The following is a 13919-nucleotide window of genomic DNA, read 5'->3' on the forward strand; positions in this document are numbered from 1 at the left end:
CTTGGCAAGTATTTTCCTGTGTTTCTATTCTGGCCCAAGCCTACATGCCTCAGCTTCTTTAAAAAAAAATAAATAAATTATTAAACAGAGGCCAAGACGAGTTTCTGGCCTGCACTTTCAGAGATTCTTAACACTCACTTCTCTAAATGATGCAAAATGGAATCTAAAAATCCTGACAAGTCTGTAAGGCAGTTGCTTGTATTTATAACACATCTTAAAATATGTATGTTCTACTAATCTGAGCAAAATACTGGCCTTTATTTTTAAGTTAATTATTTTTACATCTCTCACCTTCTCTTATCTATAAATTAGAACCTTTTTTTTTTTTTTCCATGTATTTTGGAAGAGTTGTTTAACAGCTGAAAACAAGGCAGAGGGCATTCAGTAGAATTACTCTCCTGCAGGAATCTTGGTGTTCCTTGCAACAACTTGGAATTTTTGGAGCATCATTTTGGGGAACAGGTACAGCAGCCCCACGGATGGGAAGAACAAAGCACACAGAGGTTAAAATGACTTAGTCACCTTTCAGATTAATCACAATCACAAAATGATCTGGGGTTGGAAGGGACCTCTGGAGATCACCCAGTCCACCCCCCTGCCAGAGCAGGGCCACCCAGAGCAGGTCCCACAGGAACGCTTCCAGGTGGGGTTTGAATGTCTCCAGAGAAGGAGACCCGACCACCTCTCTGGGCAGCCTCTGCCAGCGCTCTACCACCCTCACAGCAAAGAGGTTCCTCCTCATGTTTAGGTGGAACTTTTTACATTGAAGTTTGTGCCCATTCGCTTTTGTCCTGTCCCTGGGCACAACTGAAAAAAGCCCAGCCCCATCCTCCTGACACCCACCCTTTCAGTATTTATAGGTGTTGATCAGATCCCCCTCAGCCTTCTCTTCTCCAGACTAAAAAGACCCAAGTCCCTCAGCCTTTCCTCCTAAGAGAGATGCTCCAGGCTCCCCATCATCTTTGTAATCCTTTGCTGTACCCTCTCCAGCAGAAACCACTCTAGATGCTCACTTCCAGTTACCTGCATTTATAGCCTGCCTTTTCATCAATCTCTCCCTCGATAATTAAGTTTAAATCTAAACTTCAAACTTGATAAATAGTAAAAAGAGTAAAACCTGTGAAACTTGAGCCTCAGTCGAAAGACACTGGTTAGAAAGAACATTGGAAGGAGCCAAACAACTTCCACTTGAACATTAAATAAAACTTCTGGAAAAAGAATTTCAACACAGACATAAAGGAGCTTACAAGACTGAAGAGGGTCTTGTACACGATCCTCTCCTGATGACTTCTTCAAAGTCTTGCAACCAGCAAGAAGGAAAGATAAAGGCAGAGGTTCTCCTACATAGAATCAACTTTGTCACAGCACTTTTTCCAACAGACACCCCTAATAACCCTTGTGCAGGAGCACGGAGCATCGGAGCAGAGAGATGACCCGGCAGCACGGTTGTAGATGAATATTCAGAAGGTACTTCCCTGATTTTCAGAACCAGCAAAAAGACAAAAACGCTACAGAAATGTCTGTTATTCAGAGCTTTGGTATGAGCCTCTTCAGGTCAAAACAAGGAAAGGAATCCACAGGCTCCAGGAAGCCAACAACCTGATGTGCAGAACCTCCCGGCAGGATTCTGGCTTTGTTTTAAATTCTCTCTCTCTTCCTACAGCACTTTCCTCTGAGGCATCTAAATATTGTCAGAGACTGAATTGCCGGGTTACGCACAGCGTGTGTCCTGCTCCAGTAACACAACTGGTATGTTACCAGCCCCCACCACTCTCAAAGAGCCAGTTATCACTCCCAAAAGGGTCTGGAGTAAAAGGAAAAGATCCTGGATATGTCTTGAAAGCAAAAAGAAAGAAAGATTTAGCTAAAAAAAAAACAAAAACCACCAAACAACCAAACCTAAAACCACAACAACAAAACAACCCCAAAACAAAACCATGAAGCTGTGATGATAACAGAGAAAAAGCAGAACTATGTAGAGAGTTTTACAATTTTGGTCAAAAAACCATTCCTGCCAGTTCCATGTTCCATTGAAACAGCTTGTCAATGTTTCACTGTCACCTCTGTAGAGCAATGCCATTTTCTCACTGCTAGACTAGATCATGACAAAGTTTGTGTCTCTTCTCCAGGCAGAACCTGCACAACTCTCAGCCTCTGCTCACAGCACCATAGTTTCAAATGTTACCTTAAAACCATTATCATATCTCCAACCCTTGTCTTTGAGAATCATTATATACTTATGAGAGCTAAAGCTCCAAATTCATTTCATCTCTTGTCTGCTGGACCAATGTAGAGCAATGCCATTTTCTCACTGCTAGACTAGATCATGACAAAGTTTGTGGCCTTCAACTTCAGTTGCTGCTTGGTCATATTGATCTTTTAGAAGAGATGGCCTCAAACATGAATTTCCGTCACTAAAGGCAGTCTCCACACAAGCACACAGCAACTGGAAGCACAGAAATCACAGAATGGGTTGGAAAGGATCTTAATGATCATCTTGTTCCACCCCCTGCCCTGGGCAGGGACACCTCCCACCACACCACGTTGCTCCAAGCCCCCTCCAACCTGCCCTTGAACCCCTCCAGGGATGGGGCAGCCACAGCTTCTCGGGGCAACCTGGGCCAGGCTCTCACCACCCTCACACCAAAGAAGTTCTTCCCCACAGCTCAGCTCCATCTCCCCTCTTTCAGGGTCAAACCCTTCCCTCTTGTCCTGGAGCTCCCCCCCTCATCAAGAGTCCCTCCCCAGCTTTCCTGGAGCCCCTTGAGGGACTGGAAGGGGCTTGAATCTCTTCTTCAGGCTGAACCCCCTCAACTCTCTCAGCCTGTGCTCACAGCAGAGGGGTCCAACCCTCAGACCATGAGAAGGCAGAGGCTGAGCACGGCGCTCACAGCACCATAATTTCAAATGTTACCTTAAAACCATTATTATATCTCCAACCCGTGTCTTTGAGAATCATTATATACTTAAGAGAGCTGAAGCTCCAGATTCATTTCATCTCTTGTCTGCTGGACCAATTACTTTAAAATTTTAAGTTATTTGAAAAAAAAAAAAAATAAAAAAAAAGGCTTTCAAACTATGACTACATTTATAAGCACTATACACAAACACACCGAGGTCATAACTTCTGCCCATCATCTTCTAATCTTCTCCCAACAGCAGAGGGGCCAGTTGCAATCACTGCTTTTAAGAATCAAAGAATGGTCCCTGGAAAACTTTTTATATTCATCAGGGAAAAATGAAAATAAAGGTACTAGCATTTAACAAAGAATATATTATAAATTATTCCAAATTTTAAATAAATAGCTATAGTCTGAAGTCACAATTACCTTAACTGTTCCCGAATATATGCAATTATCTTTTCTCAACTTCTCAAAACCAAAATGCCAACTGTGTTAGTTCAGAGATCACATTATCCCCAGAGCATTTATTTAAAAACTGCAATTTAAAATGCAAAGAGAAACATTTCCACACAAAATGCATCCTGTATACCTGGGAAATCAATTTTTCTTACAATACAAGTCTTTCAAACCCTCTTTCCCTGGCCCTAAAATTTCCTTCCAAAATTAGATGCAAGTGAAACTGCCCGAAGGGCTTAACATGTGACCTAAATATGCTGGTTTTCTTAATGGTGCTATCACTTGTGGATCGCCAAGAGGAAAATACACTTTTATAAAGAATGGCTGACCAAATTAATAACTTCTCCTCCAGTGCTTAACAAAAGCCTAAGTTAGAGGAGAGAAGCTTTTTCTGTTTCTGGAACCGACTTACAGTTGTGCACAGAAGCCTCAAATAATTATTTTCAGTAATATTAGTGACTCACAAGTAGCAGCACCCTCCCAGATGTCTCGTTAGCCAGCATCTTCGTTTTTAAGACAGATATAACAACCCAAAACCTTCCAGTCTCAGCAGAGAACAAGCAGCTCTATTTGGGGAGCCAGAAAGTGAGCAAGGGTATATTCAATAGTAAAGGAAGTCCCACTATATAAAATCATTAATGAATGCACACACAGACAAAGTATCAATATTTTACCTTTTTTAGGCTTCCCTAATTTTCACAAAGGCTCATGGAACAGCATAAAAACCCGACAAGATCCTTTATTTCCAGCTTACTTGCATCCTAGCCCTAAAAAACCAGCATTTAGCTCACGCGTGCTTTAAGAGCTTAACTGAGCCATAAAGCAATAAAACAAAGCTGTAATTACATACATCCCACTCAAGTTTAAAAACTAGAAAACTCTCTGTATGTAGTTATTTTGACTCTGAGACCTACTGCTGCTATGTGAAAGAGGTTATTCTATGTAAGTTCAGATCAAGTATCGTACTTCCTGTATTTCTCTGCTTTTATATTCATAAAAACGAGGTAACTTGTCTCTATTCCCACTCACAACAGAAGTGCCTTCCTCTGCCAGGGCTTTCCAGTTATTTCAATAATTTTCATTTCAATCATTTCTTTAAAAGGGTAAACCTCAGTTTTGCCCCATTACCCAACACTGACATTCTGCAAAACTTTTTTGCTCCATACTGAAAATACTGTAGACAACAGTTACAGTACTGCAGATTATAGAGCACTGAAAATGTGAAAAAAGATCTGGAAAATACCATTAAGGCAGTTACAAAAGCATCTTATCCTCATGAAATCGCTTTGGGAGCACAGTGTTTCCTGAAGAGGAAAGAGAAAACTATAGTCTTTGGTTGGGACCATCAGGAATTGCTGATTTTACTAAAGGAGGAGCCATACACAGCAGATTTAATTGTACACACACACAAACAGCATCTAAACCAAAGAAGGCCTAATTCTACGGCATCTAAACTCGAGACAATACATTAGTTTAGGTCAAGTCAAAACCCCAAACAAGGGATCAATTTTTCAAATCATATTAACAGTGATAAGACACGATAAGAAAAGATTACCGTTTGTCAGATTATCTTTTTAAAGTGCTTTACAGTAAAGCAATCAGTACCTAATCCATCTCCCAATTAAGCGCTGTTCTTTCCTACAACAACTTCCAAGAAACTAAACCGTCCTGATATTACCACAGCTCGTTTTCCTGACAGAGCTGGTAACGACGCTGAACGAAGCTCATTTCCACCCACTGCTTGTGTGGACACCAAAGGAAGAAAACTTATTCCACATGTAGTAGTTTTGCTGCAGAAAAACGTCCAAAAGATTGTTTATTAATGAAATATTAACCATTCTATGATTCTAAGAGCCCCAGAAACGCAGGGTCTCTGTCAAGCACTGGTGCACCACAGCAAAACCTCAACTATTTTATCGGGCTGGTATTTTATTCAGTCTCCCAAGGTCACTGTCACAATATCGTTATTAGATACATTCTATTGCTGGCCTTCAGATAGCACAAGTTCAAAGTATGTATCTTGAAGAGCAAAGGTTTAAAGTCCTTTATATCAGTTGATTTTATCATTTGTAGTAGCACTTGGAGATCAGGGCCTTGTGCTGACTGTACATCGAGTCCTGTAAAGAGACCAACCCTCTTCCAGAGTTCCTCGGGCTCCTTCGAGCTCCTCGCTCCCTCTCCACGCTGTGCTGGCACAAGCAGAGCGCTGAGAACCAGATCAGGGTTCAATTCAGCTGAAAAATAACCCAGTCAAAACCCACAATTTTAAGGATTTTTCAGCTGGATCAGCTCCCCGAACAAGTTCATTGTGCAGTTACAGGAACCCTTGTGCCAGCAAAGCGGGAAGGAGTGCCTCTTCAAGCAGAAACGCTGCCAAACATGTAGCCATGGCCTAAATAGGCAAGTCAGAGGAGAACAGAAAGAAGGGAAAAAAAAAAAAAAAGAAAAAAAAAGGAGACAGTCCAGCAAGGAACACCCAGCTCTTAACTCTTACTTCAGCTTTGCACCCACCAGGGGCTTTATTCTGCTTCTTAGTTTTCCCATAACACCTTCTACGAAGCTACAGCTACCACAGAAAGCCATTTCTAGGGTAGAAGCACCCAAACCAGAACCATCTAAGTAGCACCTTTAAAATTAAAAGCTAAGAAGTTTCACCAAGCTGATGAAGAGCTGCAATCCAGCAGCATTGCCCCCGAGAGCCAAACTGAATTCATTTGTGCAGTTGGTGTCTGACAGCTTGATCACTCTAACTGCCATATTTATGACATGAAAAACCCATTCCTTTTTCCAACTAATTTTTAAATTTACATGAAAAAGATTCCAGGAGCAGCAAAGCATCAGAGAATACCAGGAGGCTGGTCAGCGTGAGCGACAGGCTGAAGTGCCCCAGCTCCCACAGAGAGCACTGAGTAACTTGTGGGGAGCTCAACAGCCACTTGCCATTTCGCTGTTTGCTAAATGCTCTTTGTTTTGGGAGACTTCCCACTTCAAATGCACACTTCAGTCAATCTAGACTAGCAGTTCCTAGAACACAGTAGCCTATTTCTCTCTCTAGATACAGACAGTCATTCTACAAACGGCTGAAAATAAAAGAGCTAAAATACAGAAGCAGATTTAGGAACACAGGACTACAACCACGAGTCTATTTATTTACCTACAGCGTATTTCAAACTACCCCTTAAAAATAAACCTATTACTAGTCCTTGCTCCTTCTAGCTGATGAGCACACAGAACGCAACCACAGCCCCAAAAAACTCAGATTAAGCTCCTCTGACAACTATACCACAATCTTTCTTCAGCGTTATCATCCCAACCTCTCACACCTCCGCTGCTTTTCTCTCAGAAAAAGAGAAAGAAACATCTCCTGTTCCATCCATCTCCACTGAAGAAGCCCATCTGTGATGTCTACAGTAATGCCACTGTTTCTCTGCCCACAAACACAGCTCTTCCCAGCCCATCCCAGCAACATCCCTCATTCTACAAGGTACAGGCCCCCCAGTTGGTTGTTGGGGACCCTACAGGACAGGACGTGCCACCAGCAGTGACAGTTTGGTAGGACAGCACTAACCAACTTTCCAAAGGAGGCTCAACAGCTCTAACCCACTGGTGTTACTCCACAAAGAGAACAATTTCTGATAAGGCAAGAGAAGATGGTGAACTCCAGATGGTGGTAAACTGCTTTTTCCAGCAGTTCTCATTCCTGGCTTCAATGTTCCTTACTCTGACATAACTGTTTTCATGCACTGGAGACAAACTACCATTACTGAAGCAACAACAGTTCCCATTCCTGCTCTGCAATTTTTAAGTCTGCCAAAAATAAACATGAAACTGCACTTGAAAAATATAACACACCTAGAATCAAATAGAGAGAGCATTCCTGAACGAGAGAAACGCCACATCTTGTTTACATCTCTGCCCACAGCCCTGACCTGGCTCAGGGGCTGCTCATCCTCTGCACAAACGGGACAGACTACAGTGATATTTTGGCTATAAAAGAAGAAACATGAAACGTGTCAAAGATTATTAAGCAAAACAGCACAGAATGGTTAAGCATCAGACTTTAAAGTGAGTTCAGCATCCCCAGCAGATACTCCAGTACTTTTTTCAGAGACAATTCGGGCCTGAAGTAGTTAAACAACTTGTCAAAGATGAGGGTAATCACTCTGGCTTAAAGCTTAGGACTTAAGTTCCTGGCTCCCAGCCTTGGACCCAAACTATCAGACTTCTACATATCTTTGGATTACACTTGAAAGAACATTTAGATACAGCAGCCTCACTCTTTTCCTTCTGCCAAGTAATTAAACAAATTTGACTTAATTTGTTCTGAAGTACGAACTCATTCCATTAAGCAAGTGTCTAGTTTTCAGAGACAGTTTAAACTCACAATTCTTAGTTGTTTCCAACTGGAGTTATTGTACCACATCTTGGAGAACAGACCAGCAGAGGAGTAAAAACAAGTCCCAGAACAACGGAACCGCTGCAGAAAATCTTTGTAATCCTCATCTATAATCACTCCCACTTCCACTAAAACGACCCAGTGATGTCTGCTCTCCAGTATTTCTGGACAGTCAAGTCTCACCTGCACTGAAACAGTGATGGCACAGAGGAAAAAAGTAATCCATGGCTTACAGGTGCCTTTGATAACCTGCTCATTGAACTCATCGTGGACAACACTGTGTTCCCCACCGGAGAAGTCCTGTCTAATCATCATGTCCTGGCTCTGGACTCTCCAGGGCACATGGAACAAGTCAAACACAGGTATGTTGTAGGATTGGGCTCCAGCAAGATAAATATAAAATTCAGAAGGGAGGAAAAGTTCTGTTGAGCAAAGAATCAGCTACTTCAGAACCAGAGGCGGCACAAGCTACACCACCTTTGCCCTCATGGAGGTTGGACTAGATGATCTCCAGATGATCTCCAACCCCTATCATTCTGTGATTCTTATGCCATGAACTGCTGCATCACAAAAGGCAAACTTTGGCCATCCATGAAGGATCCCAATTTTAATGAAGCCAACACTGAGATTTCAGTATCTAACCCCATTTCTGTGCTTGACTCTGTGATCTGATAGGGCCAGGCCGTAGCTCACACCCAAGGATAAATTCCCCACGTACCAAGAGGAGAGAGGCCAGTTCTCTGCTGTTCACACATCCCTACCCCTGGTTAGAAAGGCTCGGCCAGGGCAGAATGGCACAGGCAGGGCCCAGACTCAACTCTTTGCCATTTTCTGTCCTCAAGCTTCACTAACAGCTTTCCCAATTCTTCCCCTTCCACCCTCGTTAGCTCTAAAGGAAACGCTGTCACATCCATCTATCACACAGCGCTTAGAAAGCCAGAAAATTAAAACCTGTTACGTATCAGAGTTCATGTTTCAGCCACCAAATATTGACTTTGTAATAGACAGCCATTCTAGGCTAAGTATCTAAAGAATTATAGGTTATATATATTGTGTTAAGGTTACAAGGTCGGATCTGGCCTCAAATCTCCTGGAAGCTCCGTGTGAGCGTTCTTAGAGAGCTTTGTGAAGTCACTGCTGCTCTTTCTGTATTAAAAATGTTCCTCTCCCTTGGCCTGTTCTATAGGCAACACCGCAGAGACCCCCCTGGGTGTGCATTCTGTGGATTAATGCAAACAATCAGCTGCAGTTTTCTGGGTTAACACTTCCCTTCGTGCAGTTTAAACCCAGATTTCCAGTGTAAATATTGCAACGTTGTATTGCGAAGGGGAAGAAAACAGAAAGTGAAACTTCCCATTTCTTTCAGGTTTGTTTTCCTCACTTTTAGTGAAGTTTCAGCATTCCACAACACAAGTTAGCTTTCAAAATTTGAGCTCTAAAGCCATTCAAAAACAGGAACATCCCCCCCCTCGTTACTACGGCGCACAAATTGGCTCTGTCCTCGGCCACAGACGTGATTAGAGCCCGTACTCGTTCGCTCGCAGACCGCGGCCGTTAAACAATCATTTCAGTTTCAGACAACAAGGTTTTCTTTAGCTTTCCCCATGGTGCCCGCCACAAGAAAGCAGACAAAAAGGCAGGGAGGTAAAAAAAGGTCCTCAGACCAGACGTGGAGCCACTGCCAACTCGTCCTTGGCTATTTGAAGGAGGACCAGCAGCATGCAAAGCTGCTGCTCCAGCTTTTGCAAGAACCACACAAGGCTCCGTTTCATTAAAGAGAACCTTAAAGCCAGAAATACAGCTAATAAAAGGGAAAAAAAATGTGAGCAGGTTGATACATCATTAACCCTTCCAACGGCATCGCAGGGAGACGATACGAATCACAAGAACTCCAAGGATCACAGGGAAGCTGCACTTGCACTCTGGTTAGACACCTGGCTCAGAGATCACCAGCATGAACTGGGGGAGCCAAATATGTGGGAAGGGGGAGAATTTCAGCTCAACAAATCCATGACAAGCGAGAAGAACTCCAACCTCAGGACCTCACTCCTGCACCTGGACATTCACATTTCACAGAATCACAGAATCTTCTAGGTTGGAAGGGACCTCAAAGATCATCTTGTCCAACCGTCAACCTGACTGACAAAAATAGACACCCACACAACAAACAAGGAGCATCATCACTAAACCAGACCTCCCAGCACTACATCAACCCATCTTTTGAACACCTCCAGGGATGGGGCCTCAACCACCTCCCTGGGCAGCCCATTCCAAGGGCTGAGAACCCTTTCAGTGAAAAAATTGTATCCAGGCTCTGGGAGCTGCACCTTAAGACCCCTCCAAAGCTGACAATGACACCAAACTTCCCTTTGCTCACAAAATCAGAAGGCTACACCTTCCACAAAATCCGAAGTGGACATTCTTACAAATTTTGGGAAGCCACGCTGACTGGCTGGAGCTGAGAGTTCCCTGGACTCCACCCACCACAGCTCCAGCAAGTGCCCAGTCCAGCTGGGAACCCCTCAGGAAGCACAAGGGCAGCAAATCATCTTTCACAACAGCGAGTACAATACTGGAGAGCAGCTGAGGAAGTTCAGGACTGACTATTTCCTGACTCCTGCATTTCCCCATCCCTGCAGCAGCCACCCTGCCCCACACACAGAACCTCCACTACCATTACGTGCTCCTCAACACGCCTCTTTCAACGCAGAATTATTTGCAAAGCACCTGCCACGCGACCACAACTTCTTCCATTTTTGTTCTTAATGAAGGATTTAGTTTGATATGTAATTAAAATAAAGGTTACAGAATTTAATGTCTGCCAGGGAATAAATTATACTACATTTAACACTAGTTTTGAGTTCAAGCTTTAAAATGCACTTCCTGAGGAATTTAAAATTCAACTTTAAAAAAAAAAAAAAAAAATGGTTCCAGCTTTCTTGTTTCCAAAAGCCATCCTTCAGCTCGTAAATGACAGGAGTCTTGGGAAGCGCGTCGCTTGCCACGAGCTGCAGCTAATAAATAAAAACAAGTCACTTCTGTTTATACTGAATTTTTTTAGCTTTTGGAAGTTTATTTGAACCACACATCAAATGGGAAAATAATGGGAGCTGTACTTACTGCTTTTCTAAATACAACATTAATCTCACTTGGAAGCGAGAGCATTCAAGATATGTAAAAAGAGAAAAAACCCTTGGAATTATACAAGTGACAGGGCCAACTGCTGGCAGAAGAAATATTTTAACTCATGATCTTACAGACCACGTCGTGCAAACGGGACTTTATGGTCAAAGAAACACCAAATTCAGTGGGACTTGCCTCAAAAAGAAAACAGCAGAGATTTTGCCCAGGCACCGAGCAGCACAGAGAAAGCACGATTCCTTTAATGAGGCCCAACCAAAGTAAAAGAAAATAAATACATTTTTTGCAGTCACAATCTTAGCATAAAGTGACACTTCTCACTGCCACCTGAGAAAAGTTTTAGGCCATTTCCAGTATCATCCCAAACACAACTGCCCTCTTTCCTGAATAAGTAATATTCCTTAATATTCCCATTTCTTCTGGTTAATAGAAGCTAGAAAGATTGGGAAAACTACTTGATCTTTATCTAGTACTTAGATCTTCAAAGAGAACAAACATTAATTAATTCTCACAACACCTCCCCGTGGAATGCAAGTATCACATTCCCCCTTTTGCAGATTAGGAAAAAAAAAAAAAATACCACGAATCAAAAGCCGAGCATCAGAAAAAATCTTAACAATCCTGGAAAACAATTCCAACAAAACATTTAAGAAGCCTGAATTCAGCCCTTCTAAGAAGTCTGCTGAGGAGTACTCTCACACCATGGTTTAATCCCAAATCTGGGTATCTAAATGCCCACTCCGTGGCTACTTGCTTGTCCCAGTGCTGCTGTTGGCAGCTTAAGCAATTTTAGGTGGCTTGGATTCCCACCTCCCTACTTAAGGAACAGCTAAAAAGTCAGAAAACATTCAGTAAAAAACACCCCGTTGCTCTTACCTTCTGCTACATCATCGTCTACAGCGCCTTTCACCTGAGAAAAACACCACTGAATGTCATTTCCTCCTCCAGCTCCTAAAAAACACAATCAGAGAAGACAAAATGAGACCCCCCCAGCAAGAGGGAGCGCAGACCATAGTTCCAGGGAATTTCAGAGGCTGCTCACACCGACGTCCCCAGCAGCGCCCGCGGCACCGTCCCGCCTTTTTCCTTTACTCATATTGTTTTTGCCAGTGCCCGACCCAACCTTTGTCAAAAAAAACCCCTCGGCACCCTCCCCACCTTTTTCCTTTACTGATATTGTTTTTGCCAGCGCCCGACCCAACCTTTGTCAAAAGAAAACCCAAAAAAACCCCAAAAACCAACCCACAAAACCCAGCGGGACAGATAAAACCCTCCGTCACCAAAAGCTGTGGCCGAAGCGACGCTTCAGCTGCGCCTTCAAACCCATCTCACTCCACACAAAGTCCCTTCCTACTTCAGAAGGCAGAACCCTCTCCAAACACACCCCCAAAAACAACCTAAAACAGCAAAACTGTGCGTTTTTTGGAAAATGTCAACCTTTCTATCACTATAAACCCAACACACAATTCATCTCCTCCCTGCACAAAACCATCGAACCGAACCTACGCGCTGAAGGCTGAAGAAAAAGAATTTTACCACAATTTTAGAGTCTCTTCGCAGAAGTAACGAAAGCAATTACCAGCCTTAAAAAAAAAAAAAAAGAGAAAGAAAAAAAAAAACCAACAACAAACCGAAAAAAAAAAAAAGCAGCAAATCCGAGCGGCAAAAGCAAAACAAGCAACTGATGGTAACAAGTTCTACTACCGTAGAAAACGGATCGAAGGGCAAACTTCAGGAACATTACTGCCGCGGCGGAAGGCAGTGATTCATTTGAACCCTGCCACCAAAACACACACACACACACACACACAAAAAAAATCACCACCCATTTCTTTTGCATTTCACCCTGAGCAAATCACTGCAGGGCTGAGCACATACAGGAAGAGACTGAAAAGGGCTTGCCTCTCCCTTGCCTTTTTTTTTTTTTTTTTTTCCTTTTTTTTTTTTTTTTTTTTTTTTTTTTTAAAAAAGCCACTGTCAAAATGGAACTTTTCCCTCAACAGGATTCAAACGGGCTGAGCAACAGATGGCACTGCCACCTTCATCCAAAGGGCTGGGATCGCTTCTGGAATAACAAAAGGGGCACAGAAGGGACTTCTTCCTTCTTCTACGCTGAGTTAAACTGGGAGGGGGGGGAAGAAAGTCCAAGACATAAAAATCAGAAGCCCCAAAATAATCTTTCCCCAAAAGCCCAAGTGTCTGGGAGCGGGAGGAGAAGGGCTGGGAATCAACCAGAGCCCAGTTTTGCATTTTTCTGCTTCCTTTCACTTCTTTTCCTGAAGGATCACGGGCGTGAAGGCTACAGAACCTGACACGGTGGAGCCGAGGAGGAGAACCCATCGCTGCCAGAGATGTCACCACGCGCCTCACGGACCCGCTGGAAAGGTTTGGAGCCACTCAGGGCTCTCTCCATTCCCCAAAACCCCTACACCCCATCTCCCTTCCTCTCTCCAACCTCCTCATTTGTCATTTAGCAGCTGCCACCACGGAAGCATTTAAAGGGGACAGCTTGTAAGGAAAAAAAAAAAAAAAAAAAATCAAAAAAATCCCTGCTCTTTCTACTTAAGGCTAAAATTCTATTTTTCATACAGTTTACTTGAACCAAGTTGGCGTTTCCCCCCCCTCCACCCCCCCGAGTAAAACAAAAAGCGGGGGGTGGAGCAAGGGCGGGGGGTGGAGGGGGAAAAAGCCGAGCTTTTCCCGGCGCAGCCTCCCCCGAAAGGCGCAGCGCTGGGAAGACAATTCATTTGCAGAGGAGGGGGCTGGCTGTGATTTCCAAATTAAGAAATGGCAAGGAGGAAAAAAAAAAATATTAAAAAAATAAAAAAAAAGCCAGGAAGAGCCACCTTACGCACACACACTCCTCGCCTACCAGGAGCGCTTCGGGATGCAAAATGGGGAGCGAGCAGAGGGAGGAATGAGAAAGAGAACACGGAAAGACCTGTGTTATTTAATTACATCCCGCACCCAATTCTGCCCGGTTTTACCCTCGTGTTGCAGGCGCTTGAGAGCTGGTGTGTGTG

At 43.4% G+C, this 13919-nt stretch overlaps 1 protein-coding gene across 1 annotated transcript in view; it reads right to left on the reverse strand.

Moving 5' to 3' along the window:
• The window catches only part of PPP2R2A (protein phosphatase 2 regulatory subunit B, alpha), a 40933-nt gene extending 28208 nt beyond the window's left edge, over positions 1-12725 (reverse strand). Inside the window, 3 exon segments of the mRNA XM_014943149.1 lie at positions 11773-11847; positions 12601-12691; positions 12693-12725. Coding sequence (XP_014798635.1) covers positions 11773-11847; positions 12601-12691; positions 12693-12725 — 199 coding nt within the window.
• Between the last annotated feature and the right edge of the window lie 1194 nt (positions 12726-13919).

Source organism: Calidris pugnax, unplaced genomic scaffold, assembly GCF_001431845.1.
Source record: "Calidris pugnax isolate Ruff unplaced genomic scaffold, ASM143184v1 scaffold88, whole genome shotgun sequence".
In the NCBI taxonomy this organism is placed as follows: domain Eukaryota; kingdom Metazoa; phylum Chordata; class Aves; order Charadriiformes; family Scolopacidae; genus Calidris; species Calidris pugnax.